Genomic DNA, 18,231 nt, shown 5'->3' on the forward strand with positions numbered 1-18,231 from the left:
GAACTCCCCTGTCATGGCTCTCTGCCCTTCTGCCAGCTCCTTGTCTGTCCTCTTCAGATACTGTCTTCCTGACAGATGCCCTCACAGGTCCTGTCCTTGCTCCAGGCCCTCGTCAGTCCATCAGTTCCTATGGCTTCCACCACTGCCTCCCATACTGGATCTTTTTTCAAGCTTGAGTCTGCAGTTGCAACGTTTTACTAGCCATAGTCACATGAAATGTAGTGTGTTTAGGCTAGCATCCATTCCTCGGACATGATTTCCTCTCATTTTCCCTAATTGAGCAGTGATCTAGATGGCTGCCTGGCTCTGGAGTTCTTCTCCCTCATCCCCAAAGAGCCAGTTAGCACTGAATTCTATACTTCATAGTGTTACTAGGCAACTTACTAGCTGCCATCCCAACTCTTGTGTCTGTTATGTAATCCATTCTCAATGGTATCACCAAAACTGACTTTTTTTTCCCTAAACTCAAAATTGTGCCTGGTTGCCTTTACTGCTTAAATCGTGTATCCCCACAATACTCTTGACAAACCATCAGTTCTTAGCTTATAGTATATTCTGCCTATGGCTTCCAGTGCCTACAGGTTCCCCCCTACCGCGCCTTCCATCCAGATCTGCCCCCTTTCTATCTATCCTTGGGGGTTGGGGAAACAGGCATTAAGAGATAATCCTAAAATAAGACAGAAAACAAATTGAAATGGGACAAGAAAAAGAATCAGAAGAAAGCCAAAGAAAACACACAAAAAACACATACAGAATCAGAGAGACACACTGAATACCATAAAAACACAAAAACTGAAGCCATTACACACACACACACACACACACACACACACAAATGACCTATAAGGCTGAAAAAAAATTCACTGACAAAACACTATGAGACAGAGAACTTGCAAAGGTGCCATTGACTTTTGTGTTGGCCACCTACTGCTGGTCATGGGTCCTGCCTTAAAGTTTGGTTTGTATCCCAGAGATATTGTTTAAGGGGGAAAAAACAAACAAACAAACAGAACAAAGCAAAGCCCACTAGCAATAAAATGGCTCCTCATGGCTCCCAATGACACTCTGTACTCAGATCAGTGCCTTGCTCAGCTGTCCGCAGGGAAGCCTCCTCCTGCAGCAGATGGAAACACACACAGGGTCCCACAGCAGGCAGTATGCAGAGAGCAAGAGACCTTGGAACACTCAGCCCTAGATGGGATGTGTCTCCCAAATAAGAGGGACAGAAAGTGTAACAGCTGAAGGGAGTGGAGGCACCAAGCAAACAAGGCCTCTAAGTCAACATGATAGATGTGCACATGAGTCACAGAGTCAGAGCAACATGCACAGGGCCTGCTGGGTCAGCACCGAGAGGAAAGAAGTAGGAGAATGACAAGCCTCCACTCCCGAGCCAGATGTTTTCTCCAATCAGAACCACTTGCAAATGAAGGTTTAGTGTCTCCCTTCCAGCAATGGGGAAACTAACTACTCTCTTTTATTACTCTTTTTTTATTTTACATACCAGTCACAGTTTTCCCTCCCTCCTTTCCTTCTAGTCCCTTCTCTCACCTACCCATTCCACACCCTCCACCCACCCCAACCCCACCCCGCCCACATTCACTCCTCCATTTCTCTTCAGAAATGGGCAAGCTACCCATGGATGTCAAGAAGCCCTGGCATATCAAGGTGCAGTAAGACTAGATGTTTGCTCTCCTATTAAGGCTGGACGAGATAACCCAGAAGGAGGAAAGGATTCCGAAGGCAGGCAACCAAGAGACAGTCTCTGCTCCCACTATTAGGAGTCCCACAAGAAGGCCAAGAAACACAACTGTAACATGTGTGAAAGGCCTAGGTCAGTCCCGTGCATGCTCCCTGGTTGGTGGTTCAGTCTCTGTGAGCCCCTATGGGCCCAGGTTGGTTGGTCCTGTCCCCTCTGGCTCCTACAACCCTTCCTCCCACCTTCCCTTCCACAGTATTCCCTAAACTCTGCTTAATGTTTGACTGTGGGATTCTGCATCCATTTCCATCCATTGCTGGGCGAAGCCTCTCTGATGACAATTGAGTCAGGCACCAATCTATGAGTACAGCAGAATATCATTAGGAATCATTTCATTGATATTTTATTTGTCTTTCTTTTCACCAGTCATGTTTGATTCTATCCTATGTCTCTGGAATATCCAACCTCTACTTCCTGGCCATCTGTGAGCAGTGTTAGGGATGGACTCTGTCCACGGCATGGGTCTCAAGCTCGACTAGTCATGGTTGGCCATTTCCTCATTACTGCACCATCTTTACCTCAGTGCATCTTAGGCAAGACATATTGTAGGTTGAAGGGTTTGTGACTGGGTTGGTGTCCCAGTCCCTCCCTTAGAAGCCTTGCCTGTTACAGAAGATGGCCTGTTCAAACTCTATGACCCCATTGCTAGCAGTCTTAGCTAAAGTCACCCTTGTCAATTCCATTGCCCTAGGTTTCTAGATCATCCCAGAAATGCCCCCAATAGCAGGTGTCTTTCCCAGTACTCATTCCCTTCATTCTCCCTCACCTGACCCCTCCTGTTCCCACCCCCCCATCCAGGCCCCTCGACCTCTCTGAAGGGCAGGTCGTGTGCTCATCAGTAGACACCAACAGGAAAGCTCAAGGAGTCTTTGGAGGTTCCTTGTTTCACGTTAGGTCAGGGCTTTTCTTTTTTCTTTTTTAATTTTATTTTTTAAATTTTAATTTATTTATATACTTTTCTTATCTTTGTACCCTATAGGTCCTTTGCATATATATATGCTTTTAGTTTAATATTTTTATAGGATTCCAGAATGTGCAAATGAGTCTCTGATTCCTATCCCTTCTCTTGGGCTCTTTTCCTTCTATTGCTTTTGTCTAATTCTAATGTGTTACATTTTGTCTTTATCTTATTATATTTTATTTATTTTATTATTGCTCCTTCGAAGCCTTTTTGTTTTTTAATGAGACGGAAAGGGAGTAGAGCCAGATGGCAGGAGAGGAACTGAAAGGAATAGAGGAATGGGAAACCTTAATCAGGGTATATTGTGTGAGAAACAAAACTTCTATTTTCAATAAAATTGGGGAAAGAGTTGTTTGCCTTGTATCCCCATTGAGATTCCATTGGAGAAAGCAAATTTCTCATTTGCAGATGGTCATCAATTGGAAATACCTTCTGGGTCAAGGATGGGAGCTGTGGTCCATCTCCCTCAGAACTTGGACCACATGTCGTGCAGACCAGAACAGGCCCTGTACAGGCTGCCACAGCCTCTGAGTTCCTGTGTTGGCTCTGCTGTGTGTAAAAGGCCCTGTCTCCTGGTGCCATTCATCCCCTCTGCCTCTTACAGTCTTCTTGCCTCCTGTTCTGATGGTCCCAGGAGGCTGAGAGGAGGGATTTGATGGTGCGTCCCATTTAAAACAATGTTTTAGGGTCTCTCACTCTCTGCAAATTGTAAGGCTGTGGTTCTTTTTCTTTGTTCCCTCCTACTGCAGGAAGAATCTTCTCTGATGATGGCTGGGCAAGGTACCAATCTATGAGTAGAGCAGACCATCATTGGGAGTCATTTTCTTGCTATGTTCTTTAGCAGAGCATAGTATTTTGGTTTTCCTATAGGTCCCTGGCCTATCTTGTCTCAGGTCCTTGGCCACCTGAGCTGTGTCATATACAGCTTCACTTTTACCGTTGTGTCTTTGCTGAGACATCCATAGGTTTGACAAACCATCTTCTCTCTTCTGCTAGCAAGTTTAAGAACTGGAACTAGATACTATGCTTGCTAGGAAATTGTCTCCTTCTGAACCGTGTGTTTCCTCTCCTCCAGCACTTGGCATGTCGCTCTGCTAAGTGTTTGCACCAGTGTTTGCCAGCCATAGAGCACCTCAGAGGAAAAACTTCTCTCGTGGCTTTTGCTAGCTAGATGGCATAGCCTGGAGCCTGGCACAAGAAGACCATGCTTGCTAAATGGGTAGGCAAATGGAAGCAAAGGATGACCTACTCAAAGGCACTGTTGATCCTCCTCAAATCATGTCCTCTCCCATTCTGTGGCCACGTCAGGACTTTTCACCGCTTTCTTCTGTGGTGTTTTTTAAGGACCATTTAGGACTCCTAAACATTATATCCACAAGTAGTGTCTGCTCTACACATTAAATACATGGATGTGTGGAATGGACGCTCATAGGCGCTGCATCTCCAGGCCCATGCTCTATGGAGAAAAGCATCCTGCCCATAAAGGTATACAGTTACTTAGGGTCTTTTATCCCTTGGCAGTTCTTTCTCATTGTCTTCTTCCTCTGGTATTCTAAAGACACTGGTGGGCATTTGCTGCACACGGACTACCTGATAATAATGTCCCATCACGTAAGTGCCTTAACTAAATACCATTCCCTTTCATTTAAATTAGATAAAACCCAGCGCTGTGGCTTGCAAGTAATGGAAGTCCACTGGGGAAATTAGAAGTTCACAAAGAGCACACCCATTACAATAAAGCATTTGCACAGCCAGTGACTCCATCCATCCTGTGGCTGCCGTGCTCCTTGGGGTACAATAAAATATCAAATAAGAGGACCTTTGGAAATACTTTGAGGAATTTAGTTTAATTGGAAATAGTGGGAGCATTCTGGGATTAGAGTAAACTCTGGGTCACACAGAGTGGTGTCATCAGCTTTGTATAAGGAAGCATGGAGCGTCCAGGTCTGCTGTGGCTCAGATCTCAGCCTCATTGGTTTGAAGTTTCCTATGTCCCTGCATATGTGCTAGCCATAGTCCCGAGACTCCCAGTTCTGTCCTGCCCTTGCTCCTGTCCTCTCCTCCTCTATCCCAATGGCTCTGTATTATTTAGCGGGACCTAAATCAAGCCACATGAAGACCTTGGAATCATTTCTATTGAGACCTAAGATAAACCCCAGAACAAACAGAGTAGGTGGTAGACAACAGAAATGTTATCATTTAAGTAGCACTGCCATAATTCTAACTCTGCACATCTTTGGCTCTGCTCACACATTAAGCACCTTTACACGTGCTTAGAGCTGCAGGCGTTATCTAACATCATGGCAGCTGAAGAGGCTAGAACTCACTAGCCCAGGCTACATAGCTCTAATAGACTCCAGAGCTAGAACTGCCTGTGAAATAGAGGTAGAGGTTATATTTAATTGCAAAGCCAGGCTTCCTATTCCTGCCTGACTCCAGAGCTCAAGCTCCAAAGTGCTATGCCACTGGTCCCTGGCCTGAAGGTGAGGTTCCTGAACATAAAACTGAGGAGGCAAACTACAGTAGTGTCTGTCACCCCTTAAAGGCCATGTTATTAATGATGTATCCTTGTAATTATAGCAATATTGAATAGTATCACATGTCTGAAACTGGCTTTACAGTTGTTCAATCTGCCTTTACTTTCTCATTTTTATATTTTTAGATGCATCATCCCATTCAGATGAAACCTGCAGATAGTGAAAAGTCAAACGGTAGGTGGCGACCAGCTGTCTGACTGAACAGTGCCTGCTACTTTACAGGACTTCAGGTGGGGAGGGGAGCCAGCTCTAGCTGTCCTGCCCCTCTGGAAGGGGACAGCTACTGCTCCGGGAACTCAGCATGTATGGGGAAGACTGTACAAGGAATGGTTCTCCACGCCCTTCTGCTTAGGGCTTGTCGTACGTGGTAGCCTTGTGGGATCTGGCTAGCATTGGTCTACTCCTGGTACAGCGCAGGAACACCTGATGGGTGGGAAGAACGTGAGGAAATAAGTAGCCCGTGAAGAACAGGCTACCAGTGTTTGTCTCTCATCGCTCCTCTTTGACTGTCTTATATTCTTCTCCAAACTATACCAATACATTTGCATCAGAATCCATTCAGAATTAAGTCTGCTGATTAAATGAGCATACAGTTGCAGAAAAGACATGTATTTAATAATCTATAATAAAATTGAGATTTGCCTCTTCAAGGCACTTGAGAGTTGGTCATCCATATTTTTATCAAGTTTTTGATCCCATCTCTACAAGCTGCCTGCCCCAGTTTTGTTCTTTTAATTTTCTAAAATGTATATTCAAAGGAACCATCTACCTTCTTGGACCACAGAGCTCCTCTGTCCCACAAGACAGACATAATCAGCACTGTTTCCTTCCAGCAGGCAGCTTCGCACCTCATTAATTAGTAATCAGGGCAGAAGCCATGCGCTTAGAGATCTAGATGTCTGCAAATGGAAATTATGATTGGGCTCTAAGTCTCTCCACGAGGTATTTTATTGCTAATTGTAGTGCATCCCATTTTCTGGCTTCTTCATAGACTGAAAAGTTTAGAAGAAAACTCCCAAGTTGTCACAAGGCTGCCAGCACTGGTTTGTCAGAGACTGGACTCATTCTCTCTCACTTAACGCTCTTTCGGTGCAGATGCTGTTGCTTTTCTCCTATCTTCTCAGCCTGTGCTTCCCATAGCTGCTCCTTCCCTATACTGTTTTAGTATAAACAATGGCATTTATCACAAGAAACTTCCAAAAGCCTACCACTACTTTGTATGAGACCCAGATCAAAGTCCCTCCCTCCCTCCCTCCCTCCCTCCCTTCCTTCCTTCCTTCCTTCCTTCCTTCCTTCCTTCCTTCCTTCCTTCTTTCCTTCATTTCTTCCTTCCTTCTCTCATTACTCATTTATCATTTGCTGTGTGCTAGGAAAGGTGTCTAGGGTTGCAATAGTAAATCTGAAAAGGAAAAAAAAGAAAAAGGCTATGTCCCTGACAGGGAACTTTATTCATCCCTAATTATGAATAATGATGAATTAGGTACTAACTTAATACCTAATTATAGTCCTTAAACATAGAAATTTGCATCTGCTCACTCATGAAGTAGGAAGAGTGGTAACTGCCTTATGGCTTGGCTTTCAGGTTCTTCTTGAGTCTCAGAATCAGATGTTCTCCATCGTCTTTGTAAATGATGGAACACTTTTTTTTCTTTTGAGACAGGGTCTCTCTGTGTACTCCTAGAACTTGCTCTATAGACCAAACTGGCCTCAAACTCAGAGATCTGCCTGCCTATGTGGCCTGAGTGCTGGGATTAAAGGCTTACCCCACCACAGCCCAGATGACAGAACACTTACTAAAGTGTTAGTTATTACCTCCCAGAGGTATGTCTGGGCTGTGCGGCATTCTTTGCTGAGCACACCTTCCTCTAACGGTAGCCATTTCTGCCCCAGACATTCCCATATACTCTCTACCCTTAGTAGAATCATGTGGGACAGATCCTGTCAGTTTATGTCTTCGTGGAGTCTCTAGACACCAGGAGATGCCCTATCAATCCTTTGGCTCCAAACTTCTCTAAATTATGTCAGAGCAAAAGTCATGGAATGAAAGTCTGTGGAAAGGGGTCTGTCTTACCTCTTTAGCTTTAGGTCATATTCATAAACACGCAAACCATATATTTGAGGTGAACACATAAGGCCCAAAACGCCCAAGTATTGAAATATGGTATATTTTCTTCTTTGTATTGTCTGCTGTTCACGAGTATAACCAAATGTATAAACCCTTTACTGTGTTACACTGCTTTTATTCTCCAGTATCAACCCTGGACACAGTATTTGGTTTAATTCCAAAACTACTGCAAACCAAACTATTTGCTCCAAATTTTTCATGATCTGAAAAGCCAAGGAGGATTTGGGTCTCCTTATTACTACAATAAAAAGCATCTTAAAATGCCCCTTCTCGGGGAATCATATAAGGTAGTAGATAAGCAAGCCTCATCTTGTACCAAGTAATCAAATGAATGAGCCTATGGGGCCATTTTGTACTCACATCTCCACATTCCATTCCCTGGCCCTCAAAGGTTCATGACTGTCTCATGATACAAAATGTATTTAGTCCAACCTCAGAAGTCCTTGTAGTTCTTCAAGTTTCAACCTTAACTCAGAAGTTCAAAATCCATTTGAATATCAAGGTTAATCTCTTAACTGCGACCCACCCCCCTGTAAAACCAAAAAGTAAATTACATATTTCCAACATAAAGAAAATTCCAAAAGGGAGGAGGGGGAGCATAATAAGGAAATACTAGATCAAAGCAAGACTAAGACGCATCAGGGAAAATACCAACTCCTATAGCTCTGTGTGCAGTACCTAGGGCTTCAGACAGAAATGGCGTAGATGTCTGCACCTTCGAGCTTTGCTGGCCGTAACGGACGTCTCTGTTCTGAGCTGACTCTTCCCTTATGTTCAGCTCTGCTTGGCAGATGTCTCATGGCTCTGACATGGTCAACATCTTTTAGTCTTCACTACAACCAGGCTCCCTTTCAGAGCTTCATGTAATGGCCTGTCATGGCCTTCTCACAGACGCCACATGTCGCCTGGCCTCAGTTGCTCTCTAAACACCCCCCCCCCCGAACCTGTCATACCTTCAAAGCCAGTTCCGTGTGGATTAACTGCCAAGTTCACTGCCAGCTCGAGATAGACCTCCGTCCCACTTTACTGCACTGTCGGTGTCTTCTCTGGGTTGAAGCAATTGTCTATGGGCAAGCAGCTCTTAGGCTTTCTCCTCTCGCAACCTGGGATCTTAGCTGGGTGGAGTTTTCCTGAGATCAGCCTTCTTACTGTTCCAGTGCAGAGCAGGCGGCCTCTCTTTCATAGCCTTATTCTCCTTAACAATCACAGTCTCTCTTTTAGGACAAGCCTTAGCTGAGACATTAAGCTTCCTAATGTTCTGTTTCTGTCCAAGCTATACATTGGTTTCTTTCTTTCTGCCCCATTTGTTCTTTTTCATTGTAGGCCTACGTAAGAGGTGTTAGTAATTGCCATGCCACAGAGTCAACATTGTGCTGATTTGACATTTTCTCTACCAAAGCAGTCAGGTGTATGTGTGTATTTGTTTGTTCTGGAGACAGGGTCTCTCTGTGCAGCCCTGGCTGTTCTGGAATTCACTGCACAGACCAGGCTGGCTTCTAACTCACAGACATACATCACTTCTCACTCACAGGCTTCTAACTCACAGAGATGCATCTGCTTCTACCTTCAATGCTGGGTTTAAACACCTAGCTGCCTGTTTCTTTTTATTTTAGCCTCACCTAATTCCTCAGGAGATAGGCAGAAAACAACCAGGTTCTTTGCCAAAATATCATAGAAAGAGCCTGTAGCGGGGCTGCTAATGAGGTCCTTTCTCTGTGACACCTTGGGAGCAGGTCTTCCCAGCCTCAGCACTCTGGCTTCACAGTCCCAGAGCGTACAGCATTCAACCGCTTTTCTAGTCCAAAGTGTCAGGATCTTCCACCCTAGTCCACAAGCAACATGCCTGGCTCTTCTCAAAACAGCCCTACTTTCTGGTACCAGCTCCTGTGTTGGTTACTTTTCTGTTGCTATGAAAAGAAGAATAGTATAACTAAAGGCAAGTTAAGGATGAGAGAGTCTATTTCGGTTTATAGTTTCAGGGGAGGCATGGTGCTGTGAGAACAGGACAGGAAGCTGAGAGACCGCATTTCAAGCCCTCAGCCACACACAGAAAAGAGTGACCTGGAAGGGAGGTGAAGCTGTAGAAAGTCTCAGAGCTCACCTTTAGTCACACTTCCTCCAGTAAGGCTCCGTGTCCTAGAAGTTCCATAACCTTCTCCAAAAGTACCAGGTGCATGAGCCATGGGGAAATTCACCAAACACAGAGAGAAGAGCTCAACAGAACCTAACACACTAGAAATACTGTTGCCTGGGTTATGCTAATGGTAAATTAGCAGCACAGTTCACAAACTGAGAGAAACATGTGGTTGCCTTCTAAACGGCCCTGACCTGTCACACCACAGAATAGGCTATACACAGACTGAGAAGACACAAACCTCCTCAGATGGTGAGTTCTCCTTTTGCCTTCATTTTCTGAATTTTTGATTAGAAAAGGCAAAAACATGAGAGTAGACTTACAATTATATTTCAAGAACTCTATTCTGGGAGTTCAAATGGAACTTTGTCTTGCATAGATATGAACAGCTTCCATGGTTCCCTTTGGACCTAACTTAGGAATCAGAACTTTTCCAACTCAAATCTTAAGTGCCGCAGCCTTTTGTGATTCCTCGGGGCACTTCTGACAGGTAAGCAGAGCTGAAGAACACAACACAGTGCTGTCCTTGACTCGGACTGGGAACAGGTCCTACAGCAGTGAGAGAAGCACAGCTAGCTCTGACCGCACTTCTGTTGAGTGCACTGACATTTATGTACAGCACAAAGGACTGCCTTCGTTATCAGTGTGATCAGATTTCAAAATTTTCTATTTTCTGAGTAAGGACTGCTAATCAAAATCACTAAGTTATGGACAAGTAAATTCCAGCAAAACAGTCACCATTTGAATCCCTGGCCATTGAAGTCTAGTGAGACAGGAATGTTGGGTGCTTAAACATCAGCACTACACTGTTGGGCCTTACTGAATGGACTTCCAAAACCTGTATGGCTTCCTATAACCACCACCCTTCCAAAGCTGTAATTAATCTGCATTCCCCCAGAGCTCCCAGGGACTAAACCACCAACCAGAGAGTACACATGGAGGGAACCGTGGCTCCAGCCACATCTGTAGCAGAGGATGGCATTGTCTGGCATCAGTGGGAGGAGAGGCCCTTGGTCCTGTGAAGGCTCCACGCCCCAGTGTAGGGGAATGCTAGGGCGGTAAGGTGGGAGTTGTGGGGGGAGCACCCTCATAGAAGCAGGGGGGAAGGGAATGGGATGGGAGTTTGCAAAGGGGAAACTGGGGAGGGGGATAACATTTGAAATGAAAATTAATAAAAATATCCAATAAAAACATAAATCTGTATCCTCTCTCACATTGGAGCTAATCCATGGTTTTGTTATCTGTGCCTACTAGGCCATATATCCACAGAGAAAAACAGTACTACTGCGGATAAGTAATAAAAGATGGAGTGTCTAATGTGAACACTTCAACAGAATTCCACTTTCTTGTTATTTTTCTACTGTAAAAAACTGAGTGATAGTATGGGAAGTGTGTCTGAGGAGTTGTGGATGAGCGGGCTTGCACTGACTAGCAGAAGCACGGTTCCTTTCTTCTGGTCTGTGTCCTGTCTATTTTTCTGTACCACCCGGCCGGCGTTCACTCTTCAGTCAGCCTTCAGTCCTCTTACTACGACAGAGAAGGTGCCGTGTGCAGGATGTAAGGGCAGCTGCTGAGGCTCTGGTGAGTGAGCGAGCGAGCGACAGCTGAGGAAGCATGAGCTCACCTCTGGCGCTGTGCTTGGCTCTCGTTGACTACAGTCAGTACCGATTGTTGCCATGCTTCTGACTTCAAAGAAGATGCCTACAGAAGAACACACAGCACTTTCTGCTTTAACCGTTACAGTGTGTTGAGGGACCTAGAATCCAGAAATGGTCATCAAGGCCTGCCTTTTTCTCAAGGCCTCCAAAACCTCTGTATCTTTTTGTCAAGCTTAGAGCGAGCTGAAGTCATGGTAACTATTTTCATGGGAAGGTAAAAACCTTCAAAGCCACCATTAAAAATGGAAGTCACTGTTTTCATGCAGTCACTTTCTGATTTACTAAAGATGGAAAAATAATTTTGAAATTCAAAGTGGAACCACTTGCAGATTTGGAGGCAGTAATTAAATGCCATATGTTAGCACCAACACATTGGAAAGTTGTTAATTAATTCAAGCAGCCCCAAATCCAGGTGTGACTTTGACAGATTGTATTCCAGGGCGTTAGCCCAGACTTACAATTAGGGATGTTTTAAAGACGTTTCTAGACCTCTAACTTGAAGAGGTTGCCCTTTTATTAACCCTTTCTCGTGATCCCATGAGAGCAGACGTTTTATTGAGCACTGGTCTGGAGGCCTGTGGCTCTGTTGTTGTCTGTGAAGCAGAGAGCCCCTCCCTCTGTGCAGTACTCCATAAATGAGTCAGTCCCTGCTCAGTCCATCAGCATCCTTGGGGAAATGGTTTTGCCCCACAGACAAGGTAACTTACTTCTGTTTCTAAATTCCCCTAAAGCACCTACCAGACTACCCTGGACACTATAGATTGATTTAAACAATCCATAATCTCACTTATTAAAAATTATATGTGAGCCTCACACAGAGAAAAGGAAATGAACATTTTACTAGCACACAGAGGCCCCTCCCCTTTTTTTCTTAGCTAGTGGTATTTTAAAGAAGAGTTGTCTTCCTCCTTGAAATCTAGTTGAATTTATTCTTAGTCATACCCAGAAGTCAGCATCTTCTCTTAAGTGATTTCCATTTTCAGAGTACTCATCTTAGGTAGGGGTGTCATATTTTAGCTTACTCAGAATCTGCATGGATAGTTACTATAATATTACCCTGGAACTCAAAATGTACAAATTGTCTTAGATAAACACTGTAATTACAAGTTTGGCAGTGAAAATAGAAACCAAATAAAAATTTTAAATTCTGCTTTTATTTGAAAGAACTAAGGCAAGTTTCTTCAAGGTAAGAAGTACGGCAGAAATTTTTTTCTCATACAGCTGCCAGCCATAGTTTGGTAGACATAGGAGTCCTGAGCAAAAATAGTAAGAATTGGAGACTAGTGGTCCTTCCCTTCCTTCTCCGTCCATGGCCACGTCTCCATCATGGTCATGCCACATCCTCACAGGCCTGCTGCCCACAGCCCTCCATCCTTGGGCCAGCCCACAGGTGGCCTAAAGTCACCCAGGCAGGAGACAGTAAGGACTCTTGTTAAGAGGTCTGAGGGGGCCCATGCCTGGTGCCCTGGATCTCTAGCATTTGACTTCTTCCAACGGTATAAAAGTCTAATACTTGAGCTTTTCATCCAAATAATATCCCATCCAGTGGCCTTTGAGTATATCGCTCTCCTTATTCACCAAGCCCATCCTCTGATCAGAAGATTCTTTTTCCTTTTTCAGATATACCAGTGTGTTCCTCACTTTGTCCTCTATATGTTCAGTACTTTCTTTCCCCACCCCCTCTACACCTCTCTCCAGATTCTGTCTTTATTTCCTAAGTTCTATCTCAGGAGGACATAAAAAGATCCCCTAGACCTCTGAGTTGTCTTAGACAGCACCTGGGTGTGAGAGGGGGCATTGTGCACACTGCTCTAGCACCCCAGTCTTCAGTTATCTGGAGCCTGAAGTGCATTCATTGCCTTCTCTGCAGTGCTAAGGAAAGAGAAAAGGAAGCTTAGCTGACAAAGGTGAGATGGTCGTCAGGGTTACATTTCAAACTACAGAGCATGCTAGAACAGAGCAGAGTGCCTTAATCGTGATCACTCCTCCTACCTCTAAGGCTCACCTAGCTCCTCCAGCTTGGAAGAGTTAGGTGAGAGAGTGGGCTGTGTCCACAGTGGACCACATACTTCTTGCATGACCCTAGGAAAGCTGCAGACCCTTGCAGACTCAGAAGTCAGTTTTATAGGTAGATGGAGTAAGTCCTTTTCTTATTACGTGGAATCCTATGGCAAAGAACATTTAGCCATTTCATTTAGGTTCTTCTGAGCTGCGCTTACCAATATAATAGATACAAAGGGCTTTGAATTTTTAAATTAAAGTGAGATAGCATTAAAAAGTCTGTTTCTCAATCATACTAGGCCCTTTTAAGTGTTTGGTGGAGTCATGCCCATGGCACTGGCTGTATCAGACAGCACAGACAGAGGACTTGGGATCAGTGTTGCCTAAGATTAAATCACTGAGTTGCAGCAATGCCACCAGTCCTGCAGGGCTCAGATCACATGCCTTAGCTTGACTTCTGGTGGCACCTCCAGAACATTTCCAGAAAATGTAGCACACATAGTTACTGTTTACATGGAAATGAGACCTGCCCTATAAGGACTAAAAGAAACCAAAGTAACCATCACTTTTAAACAGCGATAGCAAGGCGACCGTATAGAACAGACTCAATAACAGATGTTATGCACACGCTGATGACGATATAGACTCAGTAACACAGGTTATGCATACAGTGGCTGTGCAAAACCTAATCCAGGACTCTGCTATGGCTATCTCTTTCCCCCCGACCCACACTTTTAATTTTGAGAAACAGATAAAGTGAAGCAGGAAGATAAGCAGGTCTTATCTCTAGGGGCACCTTAGATATCTTTTATAAGGTCAAGGGCCTCTCTCCTAGAAAGACTGCAAACAGTATTAAAATCAGTTGTAGTGGAGTTGGAGATTTAGCTCAGTGGTAGAGTGCTTGCCTAACAAGTGCAAGGCCCTGGGTTCGGTCCCCAGCTCCGGAAAAAAAAAAAAAAAAGAAAATCAGTTGTAGTATGGCCTTCTAAGCTAAATTATATTATGTTATATTATATTGGCTAAATTATATATATTTATATAAATATATATGAATAATATATATTTATATATAAATAATATATATGTATATATAGTTTGTATATATAAATTATGTAATTATAATAATATTTATATATTATATATATATATATATATTTCCTCCTTGCTCTTCTGTTTGGGTTTGCTCCTTCTAGAGATGATTCTCAAGGACAAACAACTTTCTCCTCCTGACTTCAGTTCTGCTTCAAGTGTAACCAACGTGGCAGTGAGAAGCTACAGGGACTGTTCTTGAGGTCAGGGTAGAAGAGAGAGAAGAATGGGGTATGCAGGAGTAAGTGTAGGTGTGCACAGTTAGCTTTAGGACTGCATTCATTCTCATATGGCCAAGCCTCCTCGCTTGACGTGGTAAGGAATGGTTGGTTAGAGAAGAGAAGATGATATAGCCTTTGTTCATTTGTTATCTTTATCTCCTAGCTGTGGAAGACCGAAAATTGTTCATAGGAATGGTTTCCAAGAAGTGTAACGAGAATGACATCAGAGTGATGTTTTCTCCCTTCGGTCAGATAGAAGAATGCCGGATTCTCCGGGGACCTGACGGGCTGAGTCGAGGTGAGTGTGCTGTCTGTGAAGTCTCTCTCCTTAAGTGCTAATTGGAACTGTGTGTCACAGTCAAGGGAGATAGAGTCATCATAGGCATCACATACAGCAGGCTTCAGCTTGCAGTACATCTCATGGGATCAAGTTATCCAACCTGAACTTTTCTCTGTAACCAAACTGATCATCTCTCACTTCTCCAGGTGAAAAGGTCTGAGTGCCAGCCTATTAGCTCAGGTCCCATGGACACTGGCAGGCTGTCCTAGATCTTGACCCCCTATTCATCTGCAAACTGAGTGGATTTGGGTGACAAGGGCGAAGGTGGAGGATGAAAATGGATACTCAGCCCAACTTTCCTCTGCTTCCCTGAATGGCTGTAAAAATGTAGCCCTCATAATAGCAACACAAGTCCAGAAGGAGTGTCATGTTCATGCAGTGCAGAACAGATACAGTACCTCACAGGAACCACACTTCTCCTGTCCTGTCTTATGCAGCCCCTAGTCCCCAGTCCTGCCCTGTAAGTGACAGAAAAATGATTTTGACCTGAAGAAAACTGTGGACTCTTCTTTTGCCACAACAATAGAAGCAAAAGATGTGTTTAGAGCCATGAGGAATGCTACAGTTTTGTAAGCCACTGTAGGAATGAATCAATGGGGATCACCCCTCTCTTTCTAGAACCTCCTCCTCCTTAACAAAACCACACACCTCCCTCCTAAAACTACCAGAAGGTTGACAGTATGTATCAGCAATTACTGACTACTTTCCCAAGTCATCCAAAGAGGAAGTGTGTATGTGAAACATTTTTGAGTTTGTAGAGAAATCTTTATTTTGCAGTGCCGTTCACATAGGGCAAATGAAGAGCTGTGCTCATTCTCACACTCTGATACCCAGACCATAAACTGAAGGGAATGGCCAGGCCAAGATGTCAGGGTGGGCATTCTCACCTGCTGAACCCTTGTTACCTAATCTGAACCTGAGAGGAAGGCTTTCCTTTTTAATCTTAGACATAAAGCTTCATGTTGTCAGGTCCTAGAAAAAAAACCGCAGAGGACGAAAGTTTTACCCACATCTACCTCCAGTTCCCCAATGGAGACCTAGGGGCAATAGAATGGCACCAGCTCCTCATCCCTGGGTTCTCCTCTGAAGATGCTTGGGGGGTTGGGGGTGGGGGCACCATGAAGCTGTAAGTCATTCTGTCACCTCAGAAACACTTGTTATCTAAGCTTAATGCCAAGGCTAAATGTCTAAATGCTGAAGAAGATACTGAATATGACCCTTGAACGACAGACTTAGTACCTGAGACAAGGAGTCCAGAAGAGGACAGAAGCAGGGAGGGAGGGAAGGAGGCAGGGAGGGGTAGGAGAAGAGAGGAGGGAAAGGAATGCCTTTGAATTAGAGTGGGTTTTACAGTTGCTCAGGAGCCAGTGAGACTTGACTTCCAGTCCCAGCATTTCTAGCTTAGTCATTTATTTTCCTACTTCTTTCTCATAGTTTACCCATTCAGAAGATGAGAGCAGTGAAGGGTGTGTGCCCTTCCCTCACAAGGCAGCATTAGTACCCAGTGACTGGCTTCTCCACACTTACTGTCTGGATGGGTGCATAGAGACAGAGAGCAGGAAGTTGTGGCTTCCTGCCCTCCCCATGTTTGGCTTAGCCAGCTAGGAGGTGACCCTCTGTCTCGCTGCCTCTGCTGTGCAGGGAAGAAAAGCGTGTTAAAACGTTCGAGGTGTCTTTTGGTTTGCATTAGTTTTCATGGGAAAGAGCAGAGCAGTCACTACTCAGTAGGAGAACTTTGCCACTTCACTCTGCTGTTTGGTTGATTAACCAGCATGAGACCCTAGAAGTAGCCGGTCCCTATAGCTCACTATAGGAGCCATGTCAGTTTGGGGTTTCTTTTGTTTGTTTTGTTTTGGGGGGTTATTTTTTTATTTATATTTTTTTGGTAAATGGATGTGCTCAATGTAAAGAAGAGAATGCCCCCCAACCCCCATCCTTAAACAGAAAAGTAATTCTGGTGAGCTGGTGAAAATTCCCTCTTAGAAAAACTAAAATACTCATTTATAACCATTTATTCTGAAATACAAAGACAGGCGGTACGTTTTTCAATTAGTAGGACCTAGGGACTTCTGGCCACAGGGGCCTGCTCCTGAATCACTGTATTTGATAAAAGAATAATTCTCTTTCATGCTATTTTATTCCCATTAAAGAATTTCAGTTTTCAATGGAATATTAATAAATGTCTCCCATTTGTGATACTCCAGATGAAAGACACTCGGCATTTTTCCCTTGGTGTCTGTTGCTAGCTCAGCTGCTGAAAAAATAAATAAATAAATAGAAATCAAGTGAAATGAAAGCACAGCCGCTCTGAGAGCACCTTGTGCGAAGCCAGAGTACACAGTGCTCATTCAAAACGCTTCTGTGGGAGACGCTCAGTGATGATGAAGGCGAGGTGCAGCCGGGTGGTCAGCCACTTGCCTTTTTTCTGGGTTTACACATTTCAAGTATGAATATGAAGATAATCAGTCAAGTAGGCCTCCCCCACTACTCCTCCCTGCCCCATCAGCCTCCTGAAACATCTTTCCTTCCCTGCACAGCAGAGGCAGTGAGACAGAGGGTCACCTCCTAGCACACAGCTTCCCGCTCTCTGTCTCTATGCGCCCATCCAGACAGTTAGTGTGGAGAAGCCAGTCACTGGGTACTAATGCTGCCTTGTGAGGAAGAGCACACACCTTCACTGCTCTCAGCCACTGCTGACACTCCTCAGACATGTTGACTTAGACACCACTCATCAGCATAGAGGCCTGAAGGCTGCCAGGACTCACACTGTGTCTATCAAGGTCGATTTATACTTTCTATCAGAGCCGTTGTCTTTGGGGGGGATGTGGAGAACAAAAGCCTAAACAACAGAGCCCTCAACTGTCCCTAGTCCATGTCCCAGGACAGACACTGTCAGGAAACAGTTGTAACTGTCTACATAGAGAGAATCTCGCACTTGCCACTCACACAGAACTACCTAGCACATAGTCTGTCTCATCCCTGCAAAGGGCAATATGCCCAAATCTGCGGCCTCTCCTCCACTGGGACAGTCGCTTGTTCTGCTAATGCTCCAGTTTGAAAGCTGCTGCTCATCACTTTCAGACTGTGGCACGTCAGTCATTACACCATTGTGCAAGGACAGCTCTCCAGGAGAAATCAAGTTGGCCCCCACAACCCGTCTGTAGCAGTTCCAATAAGACATAAGTGCCCAAAGGCAAGCTTGAGGCTTCCACACCAAATGTACATGTGTAACAGTGGTACTGTAGGCTGTAGAACTAAAACAAACATGTTCTCTCTGATACATCCAGTCAGAGAGGTTATTGAGCTCTAACCTATGAGGTTTTGTGCACAATAACAATTAAGTATACTTGGAGTCAGTGCAAAAAGTTCATTTCATTTTTCCTTCCCACAAACTCAGTAGAATCTTCAC

At 44.4% G+C, this 18,231-nt stretch overlaps 1 protein-coding gene across 2 annotated transcripts in view; it reads left to right on the forward strand.

Annotated features, from left to right (window-relative positions):
- Celf2 (CUGBP, Elav-like family member 2) overlaps window positions 1-18,231 on the forward strand; it is a gene marked incomplete at its 5' end in the record, with an annotated part of 179,116 nt that overhangs the window by 98,270 nt on the left and 62,615 nt on the right. For both annotated transcript variants that reach the window (NM_017197.4, NM_001083586.3), the window contains 2 exon segments: window positions 5,380-5,428; window positions 14,646-14,780. In NM_017197.4, coding sequence (NP_058893.2) covers window positions 5,380-5,428; window positions 14,646-14,780 — 184 coding nt within the window.

This window comes from Rattus norvegicus, chromosome 17, assembly GCF_021556685.1.
Source record: "Rattus norvegicus strain SHRSP/BbbUtx chromosome 17, alternate assembly SHRSP_T2T, whole genome shotgun sequence".
In the NCBI taxonomy this organism is placed as follows: domain Eukaryota; kingdom Metazoa; phylum Chordata; class Mammalia; order Rodentia; family Muridae; genus Rattus; species Rattus norvegicus.